Source organism: Prunus avium, chromosome 7 (assembly GCF_965620075.1).
Source record: "Prunus avium chromosome 7, drPruAviu1.hap1.1, whole genome shotgun sequence".
NCBI lineage: Eukaryota > Viridiplantae > Streptophyta > Magnoliopsida > Rosales > Rosaceae > Prunus > Prunus avium.
Window position 1 is genome coordinate 30,323,865 of NC_142290.1, and position 24,777 is coordinate 30,348,641.

Consider the following 24,777-nt stretch of genomic DNA (forward strand, 5'->3'; position numbering starts at 1 on the left):
ATATATGCAACATGGTTACTCTTTTCATTCAACAACGCAACAAAATCACTTCTATAGTAGTTGAATCTAATTAAGATTTTCTCTAACAACATGGAGATTTAAAATTACTAGACAAAATGGTCATTGACATAAGAAAGATATTATGTGAAGTTGTTCCTGTCACGTGACAACAATGCTAAGTAGAAGAACAATTTAGTTAAGAGATTTTAATTGGACTATTCAATCACGGGCATAAACATCCACACATAAGTTTTTCTCTACTTGTTCTGGTGAGTTCAAACTCATGAATATATATATACGAGTCTTTTATATAATAAATGGATACAACGTATGTATGAATGTATGGCAAGATGAGGAGAGAAAGAGAGGGCGTGGGAGAGGAAAAGAGTGACAGCCCTGTCGGTTGGAAGGTGATTTAAATGGGAGAGAGAGAGGGAGAAGAGTGGATTCAGAGGTCTCAATCTAATATGGTCCCCATAATCCTCTGCTCCTATGGAACTGACATATGCCTCCCTTTCTCACGCCTCGTCCTGCACTTCTATTCTATTCTACCCCCCCTCCTTTCTTCCCCTCTCCTCCCCTCCTCTCTCTCTCTCTCTCTCTCTCTCTCTCTCTCTCTCTCTCTCTCTCTCTCTCTCTCTCTCGTACAAAAATTAAACATAAAGCTTTGCTGCACCCCAAACGTGAAGAAGCACAGTCACACCTCTCTCTCAACCACTTACTTCCATCGGTTTCTTTTTGCACTTAAAAAGAGAGAATACAATACATCACAACATAAACTCTTTCAAGTTCATCTCTCGAGCCACCCACGCCAAGCCCTCCTCCTATGTCCTAAGCTCACTTTGATCGTTATCTTTTCTCCTAACCTACTTTCTCTCTCTCTCTGGTCCATATATGGCCATCACTTTGGTCCATATATAACGTGCTGGTGTTTAAAGGAGGGAGACAGAGAAAGTGAAACCAATTAGATCCAAAAATGGATTGGAATTCCAATTTGAGACACCTTGTTTCTCGACCAGAACCTTCCTTTGGCTTCCTCTACAACTATAACTATGACTGCTATCCTCCTGGTAATTTATTCAACTCACTACCCCTTTCTTCTATCTTGGTCTTCTTCTTTCCTTTTATGTTTTTGCTTTTTTTGTGCTTTCAGCAAGAAACATGAACAAGAAGCATGTCTAGCTTCTACTTTAACTAGAAGCACCACCATTGACTATTATTGTACAGCTTAATTCTTATGTTCTACACTTTCCACTTCAAGCAATTATATATTTATATATATTAATTCCTCCCTGCTTTCTTGGAGTAGTCACACTTCAGTCATTTTGAACTCAAACTACATAAAATATGCAAGCGATATAATAATTTTAGAACTCTTTTTTTCCAACTTTCAAACTTCACATATATAAAAACAGTGAAATGATTTTTTTCAGGGATGGAGATGAAGCATCAAGCAATGATGTCTGAGAGCTCACAAAGCTTGGTTCCTGGACTGGACAGGAACCACAGCAGTTATGGGTGCTCTAGCCAAGACAAGAAAAAGAGATTGTCAACTGATCAGTTAGAGTCACTTGAGAGGAGCTTTCAAGAGGAGATAAAGCTGGACCCTGATAGGAAGATGAAGCTTTCAAGGGAGCTTGGCCTTCAGCCCAGGCAAATTGCTGTTTGGTTCCAAAACAGAAGAGCCAGGTGGAAGGCCAAGCAGCTTGAGCGCTTGTATGATGCTCTTAAACAAGAGTATGATGTGGTCTCCAAAGAGAAGCAAAAGCTCCAAGAAGAGGTAATTGGCATACATTAACTATAAAGCTTCTTTCCTTTATTAACTCATTACATGCAACCCATGCATTTTCTCTCTCTCTCTCTCTCTCTCTCAAATTGAGCTGAAAATCCGTTGTGAATTTTTATAAATGAAATTCAATACAAATTTTGTCTCACATTTACCGATCGTAGTGTTGACAAGTCAACTAAAAATGTACTCTATTAATTAAGTGAGCTGTATATGGTGATATAGGTCATGAAATTGAAGACAATTCTGAGAGACGAAGTTGCTAGGAAACAAGTTTCCACCGGCTACACTGAAATCTCCGGTGAAGAGACAGTGGAGAGCACGTCGGTCGCCATTCGAAGCTCTAACAAAGGAGGAGGGACAAGCCAACATCAGGTGGCAGAGTGCAACTACCTCTTCAATGTTGAGGAATACAACCCAATATCGCCACCTTTCTGGGGAGCTCTGCCTTCTTATCCCTAAGCTAAGAGGCTGTTGTTGTTGCTGAAGTTACTAATAACTTTAATTTTCTCGGGGTTCTGCTTTAGTTATTAGCTTATAATTAGTTTGAGGAACTAGTACTTTAATTTCTTCTGGCTCTCTAGCTCGGTATTAAATTAGAGAATTGACATTACATTCACCCAAGTGGACCTAATGATCAGCAGGACATTTAGTAACTTTGCACACGTCTATATTGTTATTGGCATATTCATCATCTTTTTCATCACTTCCCTCAAATCTTTTTTTTTTTAATTTAAAAAAATTTGTGTTTGGGGTTTTGGGTGCTTGTCTCTTCCTTTTGGGTAACATCCAGTTCGTGTTCTACTTTTATATACGCTGCCTAAAAAGGCAGGTGTTGGTCGGGTGCATGGTGAATGTTGTTGAATCAACAACCAAGCTTGGACAAGCCCAAGCAAGTTCAGTGTTTTTTTCTTTCTTTTTTATGAACTTGGATCAGACCTTTTTGTGATGGGTCTAGTAAACCAACTCTTACTTTATCTCTCCCAAAAAATAAAATAAAATAAAATAATGCATAGAATAAACCTTAGGAATTTTGAATTTAGTCCCCAAGGCACAACAAATCAACCATGTAACTCTTTGCTTAGCATTATTCAAACAAAAAATTACAAGTGGTTAGCCTCCGAGATCATATGTTTGATTCCCGCTCCCCTTATTGGATTAGTCCCACCATATGAACTCAAATCTCAAAACATTTCCCTTTGCATATAAATTGCCATCAATCTATTGAGCTGGTGAGACTTTTCAGAATGGAGCCAAGAGCTTGGAAATGGTCCTTATTTAAAACAACTTCTAAAATTTAACAAAGTTACGAATTCCTGAAAATGTCTTTCACCCTCACTTCTTCACCAAATGAAACAAAAAGAACAAATTCACAACGGCTCCATCTCACTGCCTTCGTGCTCCTATGAGCACTTCCAGCAGTGAACCCTTTGCCATGGCAAGGGGGGGGCTAGGGCAGCTACTATTCACATGAATAGTGGCTGCCCTTGCAAAAGGTTGTGGTGTTTCCACCAATTGCCATGACAACAACTATTCACATGAGATATGAGGAGAGAAATTTGTATAGATTTTAGGTGTGGGAAGTGAAAACTATGACCAAGTATTTATTAAAAAAAAATATCTGAAATTTTTTGTATTTTATAAAGATTTTTATTTATTTAATTTTTTTTTTTGGTTGCTAACATCAGCCAACCCGAGCTTGAACCAGGGCTCATCTTGCCTGAGGGCTGGCCTGGTTTCGTGGATCCCAGCAGCTGCCTCCGCCAGCCCTGCTGCTGGAAACATTTTTGGGCCTAAGCGCGCACACAACACCCCCCCCCCAAGCCCTTGTTGCTGGAACTGCTCTATAGTGATTCGTTGGCTTCCTGATAAGTTTTGGGTAGGAGAAGCAAAATACGGGCAGACAAAGAATGCTATTGAATTTGGGCCTTTTTGAGTTTGGGCTATTGTTAGACCAATTGCCATGTGACGAAATAAACCAAATTGCGTGAAACAAAAACCAGATTTATTCTTGACCTAAAGCAAGTTTGAGGATTTCTGAGCAAACAAGTTTGAGGGACAAAGGCAGGGCCCCAAAAAGCCCTAAACTGAAAAGCTAGGTTCATCCATAACCTATTGACCATAGAAAAAAAACATTGTTCTGAATCCTAATGCAAAAAGGAAAAAGTCGTTGACGCTGAAGCAGAAACATAAAGTCAAAATCCAACAGAATAACTATTTGAAACTTAGTAATATCAAAGTGACAGATATAAGATAGATAAAAGAAAAATACGAATGGACCATCAAGCATGGCCAATCAATCCTTACAAAATCTTCAAACAAACAAACACGTCCTATCTATTACTCTACTTCCCAACAAGTAGGCAACAGAACAGTGGCTCAGCGCTTGCCACCGCCACCCCCAAGCTTTGGTCCCTTTGGTTGTGCACCTCCCTTGGCAATGCTACCCTTGCCTTGAGATTTTTGGGATTTTGTAACTTCTGCCTTCTTGGCCTTCTTTTCATCCTTGGTTTTCTTGATCCTCTCCTTGATTTCACTACATAACATATCCAGACATTAAGTCAACAATTCTGTATAATGATCTTTGAAACAATCATGAAATTTAAAGCTGAAATAACATTAACATAAAAGGTTGACATAATAAAGTGAATCAAGGTCAAAGGTATAGATAAGAACACAAACCGGAGAGCAGCTTCCCTTGCAGCATCACGAACCTCGGGCTTCTCAGTTCTCCTCTTCTGGATAACCTCGAGTGTGGCACCCACAATAGACCTTGAGTAAGGCTTCTTGGTGGTACGTCTCCTCTTCTTCACAGCTTCTTGAGCAATATCCTGAGTGTGTCAAGATTACATAAATAAGTAATACATTTACAAAAACAGACTGCCGTCTACTTCATACAAACAGAATGGCTACAACAGGACTAGGTTGCAGTGCTGAATTCCTTAAAAAGAATTAATTGCATTTGCAATATAACAAACGTATGATGAAAAGAGATTATCAAAACAAATCGATTACCAAAATGGGCTTCAAGACATCTAATGCAACTACTTAAGTAACCTTAAAACTAAAGGAATGAAAATTGGAATAATGGAATCGTATAATTTATACATCAAACAAAAATGCAAGTTTACCTTTTTGTGCTGCTTCCTGTACATGGCTGTCCAGGTAAGCTTTGATGGCTTCAACCTGTTGTGGAAGTACCTTTTGCATTTTGAGTTGGCAAACAGGAAGACCTGACAGAACACACCACAGATTATTTAAAACACAAGATACAATGTCTTTCCAACAAAACAATTTAATCATATAAACTGAGATGAAGGAACTTAAAACAAATGTTTGATTTTACAGTTTACCTGAGAGTCAGAACGAATAAATCTGATGCCCTTTCCTGGGTAAATCTTGGCCCCGCTAAAACGACAGAGTTCGGTCCTGACAAGCCAAAAACAACTTTTTATAAGCAACCCACAATACTAGTACTAGAAATGATCAATTGAAACAGATTTATGCAATTAAACAGAACCACAAAGGTAGCCAAGAGAGGGAAGAGGGACCCCTCAACCTGAAAACCTAAACCATTCACATAATGACCTAACCTACGATTGATTTTTCTACATAACTACAACAAGAAAGAAGACTTAACATAATGAATGTTCCACATAGATTCAAGCCAAGACATCCAGAAAGTTTTACCATTTTCCAGAGACTAGATGCTATAACTACCAAGTGACCCAGATTTAAGAAAATTGTAAAAACCAACAAGTCGAAAGGGAACTGGATTTAGTGCTATCCGTAACTCGTGTGAACCAGGAAATGGCAACCATATCAACACGATTACCGTATCTTCATACAAACAGTAGCTAAAAATACTACACTCATACACAGATTTAATTAGTCAAAACTCAGAACTTATTGTTGGGTGTTCATCAATTATTAACATGCTCTACCCAGCTTGTTTCTAGCAATATTGCACATACATTTTTAATTAATAAAAAGAAATTTTCACCCAGAAAAGCATACACACACAAATCATAGCAGGGAAACACCTTATAGCCCAAGCACGCTAAAATGGCATATTAGAGAAACAGAAGCCAAATTTATAAATTTAAAAAAAAAAAAAGGAAAAGGAAAACGATTTCATCGACAATTGAGCATCATCAACAGAGAGGATTCTTAATCGGAAAAATGAGAACGATAATGAAACCATTTCAGCACCAGATCTCAATGAGACATGTAGAGAGGGAGAGAGAGAAAGAGGCATACTTGAGAACCATGGCTGCTGCCTCCTGCTCCTGCTGTTATCGACTGCTGCTCTTCTTGTTGTGGCGGAAACCCTAGAAGCTGAATGCTTATAACGCGGGTATGTATATCGGGCTTCTTAATAAATAACCCTCATATCCGATGAAAAACCACGAAAATGCCATTCAGATTGGACCCGTTCTATTCTGGTGTATTTTCGGCCCAGGATTTTAGATTACGTTTCCCAAGTCCAATGTTAGAGATGGGCCACCAAAACATTTGGGCTTGTCACATCAAGTATAGTTTCCTTTACCTAAATTCAGTAACCATAATTGTCTTAAAATAGTAAGTTTGTAATTGATATAAAAGAAATGGAAAAGGTACAGAATAATTTTACACCACAGTACTCATCTCAACCCCACCCAGTTATCTTGAAACCACGAAACAAAAAGGATACTGATTTTCTCACTCCATTTTTATCTACTTACACTCCATTTTTCTAAATAAGAAAGAGTGTAAGTGGATAAAAGGAGAGTGAGAAAATCATTTTCCAAGAAAAAACAACAATCCAAACTTCGCTCAACATTTATATATTATACTTTTTATATGTATGTGGTATGTTACGTTATCATAATTATTAATTACAGAGTTTGTACCTTAAGTGGTTAAAAGTATTTAACCTTCCACCTGAGATCCTATGTTCGATTCTCCCTCCAATATCGCTTGTATAAAAAAAATACAACATTTGGCAGCATATAGCCAAATAATACTATATGCTCTAGAGTTGGTTGGAAACTTGGGATTGACTTCTATACTGAAGATAGGATATTAAAAATCTAATTTTTGTCCAATTACTATTCAGGATATATGAAAGAGAACTTGATATAATCATTAGTTTTTCATTTTATATTTATGAAAAAAGAAAAGGAAAAAAAAAGGTAGCACAGCACAGATGAGTGAGATGGATCGTTAGCTTGTTAATAATGAGGAGGAGGATGATGACACCTCACTGAACCTCAAGAAGATGAAGAAGAAGATATCCAAAACCCATTTTCATATTTTTCTTGGTTTTTACTTGTAAAACCCCAACCCCACCACTCCAAGACAAAAATGTGAAAGAAGTAGACTAACAAATACATATATGTCTTTGCTTCTCAGTTTCTCAGGCTCTCTTCTTGACTCAGTAACCAAGACAACGCCTTTTTTTATATATAAATAAATATATTTCAAATTTCACCAATACCCAAATCGCAATTTCCAATTGGGAACCCGAAAACCCTAGAAAGATCGGATTTTGAAGTGGATCTGTTGGGGAAGAAGAGGAGGATGGGGGATAATCAGGACGACGATCGGAGCCAGAGCAGCGACTACACGTCGGAGGACGAAGGCACCGAAGACTACAGGCGAGGAGGCTACCACGCTGTTCGAATCGGCGACACTTTCAAGAGCGGACGGTATGTCGTTCAGACGAAGCTCGGTTGGGGCCATTTCTCCACCGTCTGGCTCGCTTGGGACACCCACCACTCTGTACTTATCTCACCCTCTCTTCTCTTTTTTCTTTTCTGATACTCCGTTTTATTGCGTTTTTTGATCTGCTGTTGTATCATTGTATGATGAGTTTGAAAATGTAAGGAAAGGAATGGAAAACATAAAACATCATATTTGGTTTCATTAATTTTTCACATGTTTAGTTTTAACTTTTAAGTTACTCAATGGAGGATTAATGAAAATGTGTTGTTTTTTTTGGGTGGCTGTCAATTTTACAAAAACCAGCGTTATGTTGCTCTGAAAGTGCAAAAGAGTGCTGACCACTACACTGAGGCGGCAATGGATGAGATAACCATCTTGAAACAGATTGCAGAGGGGGACACAGATGATAAAAAATGTGTAGTGAAGCTTCTGGACCATTTTAAGCATTCGGGTCCGAATGGACAACATGTTTGTATGGTTTTTGAGTACTTGGGTGATAATCTGTTGACACTTATTAAGTATAGTGATTACCGCGGTGTGCCACTCCATATGGTTAAGGAGATTTGTTATCATGTTTTGGTTGGATTGGATTACTTGCATAGACAGCTCTCGATTATACACACTGATTTGAAGCCGGAGAACATATTGTTGTTGTCAACGATAGACCCTTTCAAGGATCCGAGAAAGTCAAGTGCGCCTCTTATTCTTTCAAGCAGTAAGGACAAGGATGCATCGGAGTCAGGGTTTGCAAAGGTATTGAATGGGGATTTGAGTAGGAACCAGAAGAAAAAGATTAGAAGAAAGGCTAAACGAGCGGCTCAAGGATGTGCGGATAGAGATGAAGCTGATGCTGATCTAGAAACATCTACCGAAGTAGAGTCATCTCCTAATACAAAATTGAATGTGCATTCCGGCGAAGATCAGGCTACTAGTTCTGTCGGTATGAGTAGATCATCAGATGCTGATGGACCAAAGGGCACTCGCCCAGGAAGTCAGGGTAGTAAGAGAGGGAATCGCACCACAAGGCAGAAGTTGTTGGCATCAATTGACCTGAAGTGCAAATTGGTTGACTTTGGGAATGCATGTTGGACGTACAAACAGTTCACAAACGATATCCAAACAAGACAGTATAGGTGTCCAGAGGTGATCCTTGGCTCAAAGTATTCTACCTCAGCAGATCTTTGGTCTTTTGCTTGTATTTGTTTTGAGCTTGCAACTGGTGATGTACTCTTTGATCCCCACAGTGGCGACAACTTTGACAGGGATGAGGTATGGATGTATAAACTATAGTTCGGTTGTGTTGCTTTCTTTATTGCATATGGTACTCTTGAATCCAAATTAGTTTTTCCCTTTGGTAACAGTCTACCTATTACACTCACACAATGAAAGTTTCATATGATGTCAATTCCATTAAGACATACAATACAATCTTCGTGTCTATAAATGACAAGTCAATTTCACTTTTTTACCACTGCCCACCTGCTCTTGTGTGTTCAAATAAATGCATTTTACTATATTGTAAACAGCTGGTAATGTTTTAATCTTGCAGTTAATAGGAGGTTACTGATGCAGTTGGCAAGAATAAAATACTCAAATGATCATGTTTTGTGACATTGCACCTTTTGGAGCAAGGAGATATTAGCAACTTGTTTTGTGGTCCATTACATCGATATAATATTTCGAAAGCAGAATATTTGAAGTACACAAAGAGATAGCTCTAAAATTAAAAAATTTAGCTGAAAAGCTTATATGACTGAAGTATTCGTCGTAATATTATTTTGCTGGACAAAGAGAGTTGTACTATTCCCATAAGACATTTGCAAACTGCTATGAGGAACATAAACTTTTTACCTCAGCCAAGCATGTCCTGTGTCACCACTTAAGTAAATCTCACTTGGTCTGAGTACTCTTCCCACTATTATCTTTGTCCTGCTGTATAGGTTTGAACTTTTTCAGGAAGGCTGAGATCAATACAGAAATCAACTGTTCACCTATTGATTAATCAATGACTTCCTATTGGCATCATTGGGAATAACCATAGGAAGTGTGCTATTAGTGGTGCTTTAGCATCTCTACTTATGAACATATTAGTATTATCTCCACTAGAAGGACTGACCATAATAGTTCTTCAGTATGCTGCCTAATATTGATAGATCAGAATAGTTTTGTGCTGTTCATTTTAATATTTTTCTTTAAATGCTTTGGTTTAGCGTGAGTCCTGAAGCATGTAAGTTGACGGAATGATGCTTTGAAATTGACTTCTTTCAATCATCTCAAGCATTTAAACCTGGGAAGTTTTTATTATTTTCTATTTTTAAAATTACTGAAGTAAATCTTATATTGATATATTGCAGGACCACTTAGCACTGATGATGGAGCTTCTTGGAATGATGCCACGGAAGGTGAGAAATCTGTAAACCCTACCATTAAAATTAAACTGAACTTCATCCAACTTAAATTCCGGGCAACTATTTTCCAGATTGCTTTAGGTGGTCGATATTCCCGAGATTACTTTAATAGACATGGTGATTTGAGGCACATCCGTCGCTTGCGTTTTTGGCCCCTGAATAAGGTTCTCGTAGAAAAGTATGAATTCAGCGAGCAAGATGCAAGTGACTTAACTGACTTCCTTGTTCCCATCCTTGACTTTGTCCCTGAGAAACGGCCTACTGCTGCACAATGCCTTCTTCATCCATGGATTAATGCAGGTCCTCGACATTTGGAACCATCAATAGCTTCTGATAAGAAACAAGGTGTGGACCATGACACGACTGAAAAGAACAAGAGGGAAAAAGATGAGAGGGAGGCAATGGAGGCTGGAGTGGAAAATATTGCCATTAATTCCGATTCTAAACCTGTCAAAGACCTCCCATCTAGTAGTAAACCCTCCAAGGCAGCCGTAAGTAGTTCATCCAGGTAGAATCCTAGGGTAATTTTTGTCGACGGCATATGCCTCTTCATCAGTTTTCTTGTTGGGCTGTGAGATTGCTTCTATTGGCTTGACTTACAAATTTATTTTGCGGGATTGCTTCTAATGCTGGCAAACTCCAGCATAAGGAAGTTTGATGCTCCGGTTACAAGTGAACCTTCTTTCAGCGCAATTGGCAAACACTGTACACTTCTCCTACAACCAGCTCGTCTGTGAAAATGTTCATTTCAATGTGATTCATGTACTGAACGCCAATCGTGATATTGGGACTCTTGAGACACTAAATCCCATAATGTTCTTTTTATTTTTATTTTTGAGGCCTCCTTCCTTTTATTGTTAAGATTCGAAATCGGAGAACCCTTCAGAAAATGTGCTAATACAAATTAGTAAAATTTCAATTGTTTAACAAATTATATTCCAAGAGGATAACGATTTTGGCGCTCATCTTTTAGTCATATGCATTACAAACTGAATATTTGATAGAATTTATGCACTCTAAATCATTAACCTTTTGAGAATGCGAAGTAGATTTTAAGACTACAATAATTTGAAAACTCGTTTTCGGATTATTATCAGCCAAATCAAACAGACAACAAAAATCATGGCGGTCGACAGTTAGATATATGTAGATATAGATCGCATAATGTTGGGGTCTCCATGTGGGCTGGTGGGAGATTCTTGCCGTGCAAAACATTCTATTCTTCTTTGCCACACAATCAATCACGAACACTTGAAATACAAAACTAAATGTTGGTCTCCATGTGTTGTTGGGGGTGGTGGGAGTCACTGTCTCTGTCTGTCTCTGTCTCTCTCTCTCTCTCTCTCGTGCAAAACATTCTAACCCCCAAATATCCCAAAACCATGCACAAGGCAACAGATGTTCAAATCTTGGCCACATGTGCTCTTGATCATGATGATCCTCCCAAGAAAAGAAATTCCACTTACAGAGAAAGAAGCACTTTTGTGGTCTAAGTTGCAGATACAATTTATGCAGCATGGCGGCCAAAGCCATAATGTAATATGGGAAATTATTGATTTTCTTGAACTTTTTAGTGTAAATTAAACAATTGGGAGGAGGTCTTCTTGGAGGCAATTAAGAACCAAGCAACCAACATCAAAGTCTAGCCCAAAAGAACCCAAATTATCAATTTTGAAATCATTCAGCAACTTTCCAAAGCTATAAAAATTAAGAATCAAACCAATATTATATGGAATAATAGATGAGAAGAATCCAATTTCTGTAAACACTACATGAGGTCGGTTGATGATGGTGTTAGCCAGTAGCTAACAGGCACCCATAACCCTACATAAATGCCACACTTATTTCATGTGTTGTTAGCCAGTAGCTAACAAGCAACTTAATCTAAACCAGAGACAAGGCCACACTTTGGTTCATGTGTTAGCCAGGAGCTAACGAGCAAAACCAAACCTAAACCAGAGACAAAGCACCACAAGTGGTTCATGAGTTAGCCAGGAGCTAACAAGCAAGCCACCACAGACACAAAGCACACTTGTTTTGATTTTCACAACGATGTTGACTGGGGTTGGTCAACTAGCCGTTGGCCAACAGTTCCTAATGATCTTCATAATATACAAACTTCCAATTGCAAACTTTCCCATTGCATTTTATTGGAAACTTCCATCTTTTCGCTATCGTTCTGTATCGTTGCCAGCGATCACTGACTGCTACAGAAGTCTAAGAATCCCATGAATTCATGATTTTGTATCATTTGGATGCTCGTTTCTATGCCGATCACACCTGAAAAAAAAATTCTCAGAAATAAGAAACCAAAACATGTATGATAAAATTTCGTTTTCGGGTAACTGGGAACATGATTCCAGGCTTGAAAAAAAGTTTATTTTACCCATTGTAATAGCGCTAGCAAAGATGACACCAGAGAGGATGAACACAATGATTGATGCTCTCTTGAGAATTGTAACTACTTTTCTTACAAGACATTGCCCCCAGAAGCCAGCCAACACAGAAACACTTGTGAGGTATAAAGCTGCAAAAGGAATTCACATTGGGAAAAAAAAAATGCTTGTGATCATCAAATGAAATGTATCATAAATAGGCTGCTAACTGAATTAGAAAATTAGAAAATGAGAAAAGAAAGGAAAGCTATACCATATGGAATAGGAAACCTCTTGAGCAGGTAGAACTCCACCACCGATAAGGACGCGGAGAATGTCATCACGAATGTAGCTGTTGCACTTGCAACCTGTTCATGGTAGCAGCAAGATGGTTACTCCAACTTAGATTTTTAAAGAAACTTTACTTGTAGTTTCATGAAGCTTTGCATTGAAAGTACTTGAACTTTACAAGTTAGGTTCACCTGAGGGATAACACCTATCTCAAGAAGCAGAGGGCCAAGAATAAATCCGCCACCGGATCCAAGTAAGCCGCCAACAGTGCCTCCCAAGATACCACAGAGTGCACAGAACGCTATGTGAATCGGAGTCCATGCAATCGAAGCCTCACAAATTGATTCGGTGTTCCCTGTGCTCATTCTCTTCTTGTGCTCCTTGCACAGCTTGACTGATTCATATCCAAACACTCCAAGTGCAATGGGAAACTGGAGAAACAGCACAAAAGGGTGAAAAAGCCTGTCCCCACAGAACAATAGGACAATAGAGCTAAAGAACAAGTTGTCCCACTTATCTAGTTGTACTAGTATGCCTACCTGTAAGCAGAAGAAGACCCAATACCATGCACTGCAAGCATTTACATCATTCTGCACTCAATTTATAAAGTATCAAAAGTAGGCAATCAGAGAGAGAGAGAGAGAGAGAGAGAGAGAGAGAGAGAGATCTACTTGCCTTGAAGACTTGAAGAACTAGGAAAAGAACCCAAACTACTACCAGCACCACAACCCTTTTCCACCTAAGGTTGAACTTTAATATTTGCTGAAAAAAATGGAAAATTTTCAGCCCCTTTACCATGAGAAGATAAGTAACACATCATAGAATTTTATATGCCAGCTATTGCTTACCATTATTGATTTCTCTTCTCTAGGAAGTAATGGCTCGTACTGTGTATCAATTAGAACTGCACCTTACCCCAAAAAAAAAAAAGACAGTAGATTGAATTTCAGGAACAGAAGGAAATACACACACACACACACAAAGTCACACAGATGTACAATTGTGTCGTACGTTCACCCCTAGAGTCCACTACAGTTTCTTGTTGCCTTGCAAATTCTTTCTACAAAATTGTCAGAAATTTATTCATCATGTAATCAGTTAACTTTGATAATAATCTTCAAATATTCTACATAATGCATAATTAATACCAGTAAAAAATGTCTGACCTTCATGATACTCTCTTCCTTCCACATCTCAAACCCTTTAAAACAAGACCTTGATGAAGTTCCTGATACAATTTTAAAAAAACAAAAAGGAAAAAAACAATTGAAATTAACAAAAATTGCAAAAAAAAAATGAAATTGGGTTGGATAAGAAATACATGTTGACTGTGATTCTACAGACCCAAGAAGAGTATAATGATGAGGACAGTGATGAGCCAGTAGGGGAAGACAACACTGAGAGCCACACCCAAGGTGATGCCAAGCATGAGCATGGGCTGAAAGAGAAGGGCTAGATCATAGTCTATAATTGGCACTTCTTTTGTTGGATGAGGCACTCTCAAATTGTACCAGACTGAGGATGCAGATGCCCCCATTATCATACCTGTAACCAAGTCAACATGCACATCCAAATTAAATGCAGTAACTTTAAAAGTACAAAACAGAAAAAAGAAATAACATTTACTTAATAAAGTAAGAGATATGTATCTAAGCCAATCAAGCACAAAAGTGTAGGGGCAAAATTCAGAATCTGGGGAAGACACAAGTGGGAGACAGAAAGACATCATTGCTCTGGCTACCCTTTTGGATATTAAAACATGTGACTTTTTTTAAATTAAATTTTCTGGCCATACATGTAATAGATTCTATGTTAGATTATATATGGGTTCTTTTTATATGTGTTAAAATAAAATTTCTGACATCATGAACTCAATGAAAACGAGAAGAAAAAGGTAGTCTTTGAAAGTTGAAATAAATCAAAAGGATGGAGGAAGAAGATGTGTAGAGAAATGAAATTACATTTAGAAAGAGCAGCAGCAGACTTTGTATCAAATCCAACAATTAAAGTAAGCATAGGAACAAATATTCCACCCCCTCCTACACCTCCTACTGTCCCACATGCTGATCCCAGAAAACCAATCACTGTCGCCAAAACAAGTCTCCAACTAAACTTCAATTCCTGCATTAAAAAAAAAAGAACAAAACGCATCACACTTTAAGCAACACTTTGTAATTTCCTCATAAACATAACATAAATATATGCATGTATGGAGAGAGAGAGAGAGAGAGAGAGAGAGACAAACACACACACACACACACAAAACCAGAGAAAAAAAAGAGAGAGAAGGAGACATACGGGCCAGGTTTTGTCTGTGCTGGAGAGGTGGGAAGAAAGATTGGAATTGAGAGAGGGAGAAAGACGGGATTGAAGGGGAGAGTCGTAACCATTCTGGTACTGCGTGATGAAGAACACAGAGAGAACAGCCACCGAAAAACTTGACAGGAGATAGGAAACTAAGCCTCTTGTGGCCATCGAACAGTGGTTGGTTGGTTCCTCGCTTCTAGCAGAAACACCAAGCACTTATTTAGAAGAAGATATAACTGCAAGGTTCTGTTTTTGCTTGGCTTCGCTGGACGCCCAGATACGTTGTTTTCTATTTCCAACAAAACAATGCGCGAGAGAGAGAGAGAGAGAGAGCCAATGTGTTCCTAGAGGCTTAAATAGCGTTATATAATATGAGAGAGAGAGACAGAGAGAGAGATGGAGAGGGAGAAGGAGAGAGGGTGAATTGTCGTTTAATAAAAGAGGACACATGACATGAGTGATACGACACAACCAGAGTCACATGGATCAACTGGGCAGCAGACCTAAGGTGACCTGAACCAAATTTATTTTATGAATTAGAGTTACCATAGCGGATATACGCTAGAAAATATTCCTTTTATTTTGTTGCCATCTAAAGCATTGATAAAACGAACGTAGTCTTGTCTACTAGGGAAATTTGGATTAGGACTTCGCTCCTATATGACATCTTGTTAAAATATAACACGTAATTTTTTTTTAATCAAACAAACGATAATATTTTATTAGATTAATTAAAACGTAACATATTATTTATCGTTCATATTATAATTTATGTAACACGTCTTATATTTTGACTATACAGTAAATGTCACACATAAAATTGCATACAATAATCGTATTTATATTTAAGTTTTGTTCTCCCTCTGTTTTAAATAATTAAATCCTAATTAAAGACGATAATCATGACATTTAATATAATTGTTTGTGACAACGCTCGCTAAACAAAACGTACTTGAACGAAATATCAGTGTAAGATCAAAACGACATCACTCTACGAGGAATGAACAATACGTGTCAAAAGAGACCTTCCATTTCTTTGGCAAAAATTATCAATCAATCAAACGATTTCTCCTAGATCTTCTGAAACTTTTTATTTTTGGGCATCAACGATTCTTTTTATTTTCTCAATCTTTTGATCTCTTAATCATTGAGTGTAAATTTCACATCCATTTACCTCGGTGTTGGACAGTTTAAAAGTCGGTGTACTTCCTCTTACACAAAGTCAGACTCAGATTCCAAGTTCTCTGTCTTTTTAACTTTCAGAGATGGCAGGGCCACGCAAGCAAGCCTTCCAAGTGGCAGTTCCTACAGTGGAAGTAGTGAAACACATTTTGATATGCGGCCTTTCCTATTATTGAGAGATGCGATAATATATTAAACTTACACTAGTAATGGATTTAGGATCCGAACTCCATGTGGTCATGGTGTAAATGTTCCAAAGAAAATTTAAGAGAGGGTTTTTTTTTTTAAAATCTATTTTTTTTTTCTTCCAAATGTTATTCCTTTCTTGGACAAATATACTTGAATGATTTCAATGTGTCATTTTTTCGAACTTATGTTTTTGAGTGATTTCAATTTGTAAAATTTCAAACCAAACCTATATCAATTGACCAAAAAACAATAATAGTGGTGCAATAAAAGGTGGTGGACGACGACAGTGGCAACACATCAGTGGTACTATAGTAGGTAGGGATTAGGGAGATTGGGGTTAGAGCATCCACAGTGAGGGGGTGTATGTTAAATATACACCCGTTGTGATCGGAATCATCCGCAATGAGGGGGTGTATATGAATGTATAATTACATCACCACCTTGGAGATATATATTTAGATGCAATTGTACATCACTTTTTACATCTCTTGCAGGTGGGACGCAGTTGCAAAAAAAAGAGGGAAAATGGAGAAAAGTAGCTTTACACCCCCGAAAATACACCCCCCCATTGGAGCAAAAAGCGTATTTACACCCCCAGAGGTGTAAAGGGGATGTAAAAGTGGCTTTACACACCCAAAAATACACCCCCCCACTGTGGATGCTCTTAGGGTTTGAAGAGAGAATAGTAGAAATTGGGGGTTTTGGGGGGTGATTATTGGATGGGCTTTGAGGGGTGGGGGGAAAGGTGAAGGAAAACTTTCTTTTCTTTTTATTTATAAAATGACTTGGCTCAAAACGACGTCGTTTTGGCCAATTCATTTTTAAAGAATTTGACTGAGCCAAAACGACGTCGTTTTGCTCGAGGAGTTATTTTATTTTATTTTTTAAAGGCGTAGTACGCTTCTTCTTCCTCAGGCACATCTCCTTCTTCCTTCCTCGAGCAAAACATCGAGCAGTTGGAATGCAATCCATAGGGATATAAATTGTACGTACAATAAGAAGAAGAAAAAGAAGAAGATAGAAGAATACATGGAGAACGAATAACAAGAAAGAAGAAGAAGAAAGAAAAACGTAGAGGTGGTTATAAGCTAAATTGAAGGAGAAGTTGTATCTCCAAAATAATAAATTGTCCTAAAATTATGAGATTTATTAACTTATGTATATCCTTATTCGAAGGAGAATGACTATTTGTAACGTGATTTTTGGGATATGTTCGCGATATTTTCCTTTTTTATTCAATGACAAAGGTCATAAATGGCTAATTATTATTATCCGATTCAAGGTATAAGGAGCAACATTGGAATAAAAAATGATTTTGAGAAAAGAAAAAGAAAAATAATACATCAGAAAATATTAAAAAATGAATGTAATCCTATGTGGCACACAAGTCAAAAGACTTGTATTAAAGTCACCAAATCCAAGGATTAAACCCAACTTCTCAATGGAAATTTGGATTTATATCAACTTATACGTATATTTTTTTAAATGTTTCGTTTCGGGCCAACAAACCCTTAGCCCAATGGAAAGAGGTCTTGACTTGCATACTGTTAGCGAGTCCTTACTTAGTTAGGATTTTGGTTCCTTATTTCATTAGAATTTTGGTTACTTACCAATTATTATTTAGTCCTATTGTAATAGAGATTTACTTCCTATTGTAATTTAGATATATTTCCTATTTTATTTAGGGTTAACACATCTTTGTACTTGTATAAATACTTCCATATTGGAGAAGAATAATAATATGAGCGTATCTGAGCATAACTAAATATTTACCCTACTTTGTTTGACACATACTAGTTATCTCAGGTTCAAACCTCTATGGCATTTTGGTAATGTATGTGTGTGAGAAACCCCTTCCTTTTATACTTTAGACTATCACTTATATTGAAAAACAATAAAACAAAATGTGTGATGACCAGTTGATAAGAAATTAAGATCAGAATCAATCTAAAGTACTAATTAACTAAAAAGTTTTCAATTAATTATTATTTATTTCCAATAAAAGTAAACATGTGCATGTGCAAAGATACTAGTTAGCAAAAAGGGCAAGAAAAGATATGTCACAATTTAAATTAGAGAGGTTGTGTTGTTTTCCATTAGAAAAAGAGCATGGCTTGGTTCCTTAAAATTAAAACGAAACTCTTTTTAAGAAATCAAATTAATAAATAATCGTGTAATTAATTACTGGATTTATATAATTTTTTTATAAAAAAAATCATTGGAAAGAGGGAGATTCCAATTTGAAATTTGAGAAAAAGAGAGCACAACATGGTCAATTTAAAGGTCTCTAGAAAGGCCTCTACCACCTTTAAAAAAAACAAAACAAAACAAAAAAGGCCTCTATCATCAAATGGTAGAAATCAAAATTGTCCTTTCGTCAAGTATGATCATGGTTCAGGCTCAAACGTGGTCCTGCTGGTTTGTACACAACTTAATAAAGATCTCCTTTTTTCATAAAAAAACACAAAAGATCTCCTTGATTTATTCTCAGAAGACAAAGCCACCGTGTGGTACCTTTCTTCCCCGACCTCATTATATATAAGTTTGATAAAATGCGATTGTTTGGTTCTTGTTTTTATTTTCCGATCAGTGATAGCTTGGTCGCGGATCTTCGTTGTAACTTTTTCTTCTTTCAAAAAAAGTAGGTTGGCCTCCTACATGCATCTACTAAGTTAACTTATAATGTAAATGCATGCATACTCTATCATTAATCCAACTTTTTTGTGTTTTTAATTATATAGTTTAAATCACCTTTTCGAAAAATTATTGTGATTTTCTTTAGCAAGTGTGGGCAGTACTGCTGCATGTACACTAAAACCAAAAAAGAAGGGTGTAGGTGTGTACACGTTTCCTTGTAGGTCCAATCTGAACTGCCATTTTCACAATAAGAGATTTATATATGTCACGACAATGAGATTAATTAAAAATATATATCGTTTTTGCATTTACGTAAGTCGAATATGAGACATCCTCTATTAAAATGTTAACTTTAATAAGTTGATGTTTTCTCTCACTAAGTTTCTTATGAATCAATCTAAGATGACTCATTGTGCATACAACTAGAAAAACTCTTGATTATTCTTATATAGATTTAGAATTATCTAGGACTGCATCTACAGAGAGATAGAATATAGTATGAATTCCAAGTATGTTTCAATCACTGCCAATACTATCACCCCAAAACCTAATTAATCACTGACAATTACTGTTGATTACTGATGATTAGAGTATTTAACAAAAGTGGAGCCATCATTTAGGTCAAAGGAACATATAAAAAGGGTCCCAGCAGTTTCAGTACATTATAAAAAGCCATGGTTGGTGCATGTGCTCTTAAACTATAGATTCCAGAAAGAGCTTAAAAACTTAGGGTGATGTCAAAACTCCTGCAGGACCATGTCGTACTTACATTGTGTTGTCGTTGCCTTGATGCCAGACATAGTGATAACTATTGGCTAACTAACTATTTCGAGACTTCATCAGCTTAGGCTGACTTCCATCCGTAAAACCCAGGCCAGCCCATAAACAAAGGGAAAGATCATTCATAAGATATGTTCCGGTGAAGAGATTCGAATAAATGTTACGTTTTCAGACTGTGAATTAGAATTCCGCATACTTCTAAGTACTCGACAATTTCGATTCATAATCATACATGTCTGACTGTATCACGAGAGAAAATAAGGACTAAAGATTCAGATGTCTCAAGCTGGGGTTAGAGAATTATTATTTCTTCCTGACCCAGCCAAACGTGCTTTGTACGGTCATCGAGAGTGGGCTTCATGTTACGGCAGAAAGTTGTCCGATATTTTCAACCCTTGAAATTATGCTCTATAATCAGCGGGGGACCAACTAAACTCCATGATTGGTGAGCGCAGTTAAAAACTCCATGATTACTTGCAAGGGAAACCATGGCGTTTTTGGGTGGGATCACATATATCTACTTGAAACAATTAATTAAGAAAAAAGAATTATTATTTTTTGTCATTTCCTCAGATTAGTGGTAGCAGATGGCTCAAAGTGGTGACTCTTGCTGGTAAGAATTATTGATCATCCATATATGTGTAAGAGATCTGTATCTCATCCCCAAAAGGGAGAAGAAAGCACAAACCAAAAATACCTAACTTCTGAGTTAGAAGCCCCAGGATTCTGGAGACATCGATCGATCGATCGCCCTAAATTTACATAACTTCTGAACTTTTTCCCCAACTTACATTCATGTCATGACCTTATCATATTAAATTCCACGATATGAATGTAATTTTAATTTAATAATATAGTATGCATATCAAATGTCGTGTAGAATAAAAAATGAAAGTTAGAAAGCGAAGCTTTGTAGTATTTTTATTAAAGTTTATACAAAGATCAATATAGAAGACAACCCAGCTTATTATGTAACGTGTATTCGGCGGTCTTGTTGGACTTAGTTCGCGGAACAAAACGTGAACCATTTTTCTTGTAAACTTAGAACCTTCCTTTAATTTCATCAAAATCTATGGCGGCTAGGCGACCATATTCTTATTAACATGTGTATAATCACGAAGAAGAAAACAAATTGAATGAAACAAACTCGAAGTTTACCTTATAGTCAGAGATAAGGTGAAAATTAAAGTAGACCACATTGATGATGATAAGGTGGTAGTGGAAAGGTTTTGAGAGAGAAATCTGTTGATTGATGAGTTTCGTCAAATTTATAATGAGGGGAATTTTGGTAAGGGGTTCAATGAGCAGAAAAAGTTATTTGTAATGAGAATAATATTGTTTTGCTATCCCCAATAATAGTTTGACACGTGGAAAAGTTATCCCAAGTGTCATTGTGATTGGCAGGAAATAGCAAAAAGTGTTATCCCAATTGCATGAAAGTGTTTCTCTTCAATGAGGGGTTCAATCCAACCATTCAATCATTAAAACAATTTCAGCCCAATATTTTCTCTCTTGTTGGATAATGGGATTGGACCCCTCCCACAACCCTCTCACCCATAACCCCCTCATTATAGACATGGGTTTAGCAAAGTTGGTTAGAGTGGATGTGCTCCCCACTAAATCTGTACCAAAATTCAAATCCCCTTCCCTGTAGTTTAGGAGGGTGTATTCAATAATTACATGATTTATAATGTAATGGATTTAAGCAAGATTTGTGTAATTACAATATTTTAATTATGATTTTAATATATTATAGAATCAAAAGATTTATTATAGGATTCCATATGAAATCAAAGTCATATAATAACATGGGTTAATTCAACATAAAAAATATCGTTAAAGCTCATACCATACTTTACTAATCTAGGCACAGCTAAAAACATAACCCATTCCTTGTACTAATCTACGCACGCTTGGTAGGATTTAAAACTGACGTGTGGCTGGCTGTGGTTGGATACTTTCGAGTGAGTGGCATGTGCATGTGTTGCTATTATGGCGTATGTTTGTGTGGCTGATAGTTCAGCAAATTAGTCAAAACAAGTATGCACAGCTATGAGAATAAACGTGAGAAGAGATTATCCCAAAAACACGAAGAGAGAGGATATCAGTAATTTCTTAGATGCGTCTGTTCATCTAATCTCAATAGAAAATGAAAGAACATGACAATCAGCCCTAGGAGGGCGAGATTTGTTTATGGCGTTTGGTATTTATATCATCCACTCAAAATCTCACACAATACAACATTTAATGAAATACCTCAAAATCGATAAATAATTGAATATCACCAGACTTTAATTCATTACTTAAGAATCCTAATTGAATACCACTTAACTTTAATTCATGACTTAAAAATTCTAATTGAATACCATTGTACTTCTAAGCTTCAAAATAATCTATTAAAATCTTAATTGAATACACCCCCTTAGATTAGTTTACAATAGAATATCACTTGTATAAAAATAAAAAAAATAAAAAACTATTTTAGGGATTATAAGCCATAAAATACTTGCCTCGTTCCTCTAATGAATTATTTTTACACGTGCCAAAATGTGATCCGCATAAAAGAGATACATTATCCAAAAATAATAAGGTGAGATAGAGTCGTAGATAAGAATGCATGATAGTTTATATATCTTCACCTTGAAATGTATAAAATATGTGCGATGATAGGGTTGTAGATAAATATCTATATAAGTGTTCTAAATTGCGATGATAAAGTTTGGATCCATTAATATACATTTCTTGTCTGGTAGGTAGCACAAAGAAGGGACATAAACTTGTGTATTATTATTGCTTTGCTTACTCTTATATTATCATTATGTTAGCTTTGAACTTCACTACTTTAGGTCACATGCGCTAATTTCAGATCTTATTGGTACAATTTTAATTCTCAATATTAATCAACACCTAGATTCCTTTTAGGTGGAGAACACTCCATTATATTTAGCCCTCAAATTTGTAGTATAGTGTGCCATTTTGGCCTTTTTCCAACACAAATACAGTGCATATTTGTCAATTATTACAACCATATATTTTGGACATTATTCTAGCAATGAGTTGATCAATGACAATCAAGTCATTCGGATTAGTGCAATGAAAATGCCAAAATCAGTCGTATACACACGTGCGTGTTGATTCTGACTATCAGGAAATTTATCAAACATGAGATAACAGTACTTGCACTTGCATTTCATTTTCAGTATTTAAAAACATGAAATATTTAAGAAATAGAATAAAAAGACGATAAAATTCGCACGAGCATGTCGGGACATTTGTCCATATAAGCTTATTGTCGAGAAATTGATTGATGGGGAATGAAGCTTTGTCTTTTCTTCGTCTTATGTTCTCTTGCTGCGTGAGACTCTGAGAGAGAAAAGGAGAAGAGTCGACAAACTCAAAGAGTAATGTGGCACTAACGATAATATTCCAACTGCGATGATGGGATTTTAGATCCGATCTATATATTTGTAAAATAATGTGGCACTAACGAGTTTGCATTTTTTTCTTCTTCGATGTATTCTAATTTTGAAATTGTGAAATTATATGAAGAATATGGTTTGTATTGAGTGAGTCCAACCGTATACAGAAGCATGTGTTTTATACAAGTAAAGGAAAGCTATTCTAGGTAAACAGAACCTATTTATGCTGATTACAATTCGATTCTACAACTGCTCCCAATTAGATCATAATCAGATCATTGACTATTTTGTTTCCTTCTACACTCCCCCTCAAGTTGGAGTATGGATGTTAATTATACCTAACTTGCTGAGATGCGTATGAAAGATGGGTGCCCTTAGCGGTTTTGTAAAGATGTCAGCTATCTGATTTCCTGTTGGCACATAAGCTGTCTTAATTTCACCCTTTTGGATCTTTTCACGAACTGTGTGACAATCTAGCTCGATATGCTTGGTTCTCTCATGGTACACCGGATTCGCAGCAATATGTAAGGCTGCTTGATTGTCGCAAAACAATCTTGCTGGCCCAGAATGTGCTTTGTCTATCAGTAAATTAATTAAGGAAAATTTTCCCAACATGATATATTGAACTTGATCTGATCACCATCGCAATAGTTATCTATATCTTTCCTGTTGAACGCATGCAACACATTTTATATATTTACAAAATAGAGTTCTAGTCATACCTAATCTAATTTCTACTAGTTTTAAATCATAAAACCAAACCACGATGAACTGAAGTAAATAAGAAAGGCAAAAAGCTGCAAACTAAGGTAGAATATAGATAGATAATGTGTCCTCATCATCAGTCCACTTTCGACTTCATTTAGGTCGCTCAACTCATCTCTTAATCCCTTTTGCCCTTTTGGTCTTTTTCCAACACAAGTACTATAAGAGCAATGATTATGATTCTTAATTAAGGAAAATTTCCTAATATGATGTGATTTGATGCGATAGAGTGGCGCAACATGAGAGATAGTGAACTTCACTATCTATCCCAATGATTTGTCTATTTTTATATTCCCTTATACGGATTAACAAAGTACAAAACGACACAGTATCATACTAGGCGTGCAATACGACAAATATACCATATTTATTTATAATTAAATAACTACACGTATTTCAACTCACATCTTTTGATTAAAAACACAGATCAAAACATCCAACTCCTACAATTTTAAATCACAACACCAACCACCAACCACCAATGATAAACTGAAGCCACTGATGAGTGTCTTAAGCCATCCCTTTCTTTCAATTTTCAATATACGCTAATTAATTTATAGCGTCCAAGCCATCCTTTTCTTGCATTATATTATATATTTGATTTTGGCAATATCAATATGGATGTTTGTGCAAATTTCCTCGCAGATGGATCTCTGCTAGATTCCTTGTAAGATAAATGGCAGTCAATGAAGAACTACCGATGTGATGGTGGCTAAGGACCCTCCGATGTCTAAATCAGTAATATAATTTTGAAAGATATAACAGATAATATTGAAAGAATACAGAAATGTGACTTGAAAGCCAAGTAGATAATAAAGGTGGCAACAGCCTGAGTTAGGCAACCACGAGAATTTCGGCTAGAGAGAGAGTAATTTTATTACCTTCCTTCTTTCCTCCTCAAATAGCCTTCCTTCTTTGTAACTTCTTCTTTG

The 24,777-nt window shown here is 36.6% G+C and overlaps 4 protein-coding genes across 5 annotated transcripts; 2 read left to right on the forward strand and 2 right to left on the reverse strand.

Annotated features, from left to right (window-relative positions):
* The first annotated feature begins 610 nt into the window (after positions 1 to 610).
* Positions 611 to 2,480, forward strand: LOC110754228 (putative homeobox-leucine zipper protein ATHB-51). Its single transcript, XM_021955268.2, has 3 exons — positions 611 to 1,070; positions 1,434 to 1,780; positions 2,012 to 2,480. The coding sequence occupies exons 1-3, from the start codon at positions 977 to 979 to the stop codon at positions 2,246 to 2,248; spliced, it is 678 nt and encodes a 225-aa protein (XP_021810960.1). The 5' UTR covers positions 611 to 976; the 3' UTR covers positions 2,249 to 2,480.
* Positions 2,481 to 3,830: 1,350 nt separating this feature from the next.
* Positions 3,831 to 6,121, reverse strand: LOC110754227 (60S ribosomal protein L24). Its single transcript, NM_001426263.1, has 5 exons — positions 6,047 to 6,121; positions 5,140 to 5,215; positions 4,918 to 5,019; positions 4,469 to 4,617; positions 3,831 to 4,322 (listed from the first exon to the last, which is right to left on the reverse strand). Exons 1-5 carry the CDS (start codon positions 6,055 to 6,057, stop codon positions 4,166 to 4,168), a joined length of 495 nt encoding a protein of 164 aa, NP_001413192.1. The 5' UTR covers positions 6,058 to 6,121; the 3' UTR covers positions 3,831 to 4,165.
* An 816-nt stretch (positions 6,122 to 6,937) lies between these two features.
* SRPK4 (ser/arg-rich protein kinase 4) lies at positions 6,938 to 10,770 on the forward strand. The gene is given in 4 exon segments (NM_001426262.1): positions 6,938 to 7,549; positions 7,796 to 8,761; positions 9,847 to 9,894; positions 9,972 to 10,770. Coding segments are annotated over 4 exon segments (1,656 nt in total). The 5' UTR covers positions 6,938 to 7,348; the 3' UTR covers positions 10,413 to 10,770.
* An 837-nt stretch (positions 10,771 to 11,607) lies between these two features.
* Positions 11,608 to 15,290, reverse strand: LOC110754234 (Sulfite exporter TauE/SafE family protein). Of its 2 annotated transcripts, none has more exons than XM_021955275.2 (12): positions 14,865 to 15,290; positions 14,528 to 14,687; positions 13,911 to 14,111; positions 13,733 to 13,794; positions 13,578 to 13,626; positions 13,415 to 13,476; positions 13,242 to 13,328; positions 13,106 to 13,156; positions 12,758 to 12,997; positions 12,550 to 12,643; positions 12,287 to 12,427; positions 11,608 to 12,180 (listed from the first exon to the last, which is right to left on the reverse strand). In XM_021955275.2, exons 1-12 carry the CDS (start codon positions 15,039 to 15,041, stop codon positions 12,098 to 12,100), a joined length of 1,407 nt encoding a protein of 468 aa, XP_021810967.2. In that variant the 5' UTR covers positions 15,042 to 15,290; the 3' UTR covers positions 11,608 to 12,097. The 2 variants fall into 2 exon arrangements, with proteins under 2 accessions (XP_021810967.2, XP_021810968.2); XM_021955276.2 differs by having other exon boundaries at positions 13,415 to 13,470; positions 14,865 to 15,287.
* Positions 15,291 to 24,777: the final 9,487 nt, after the last annotated feature.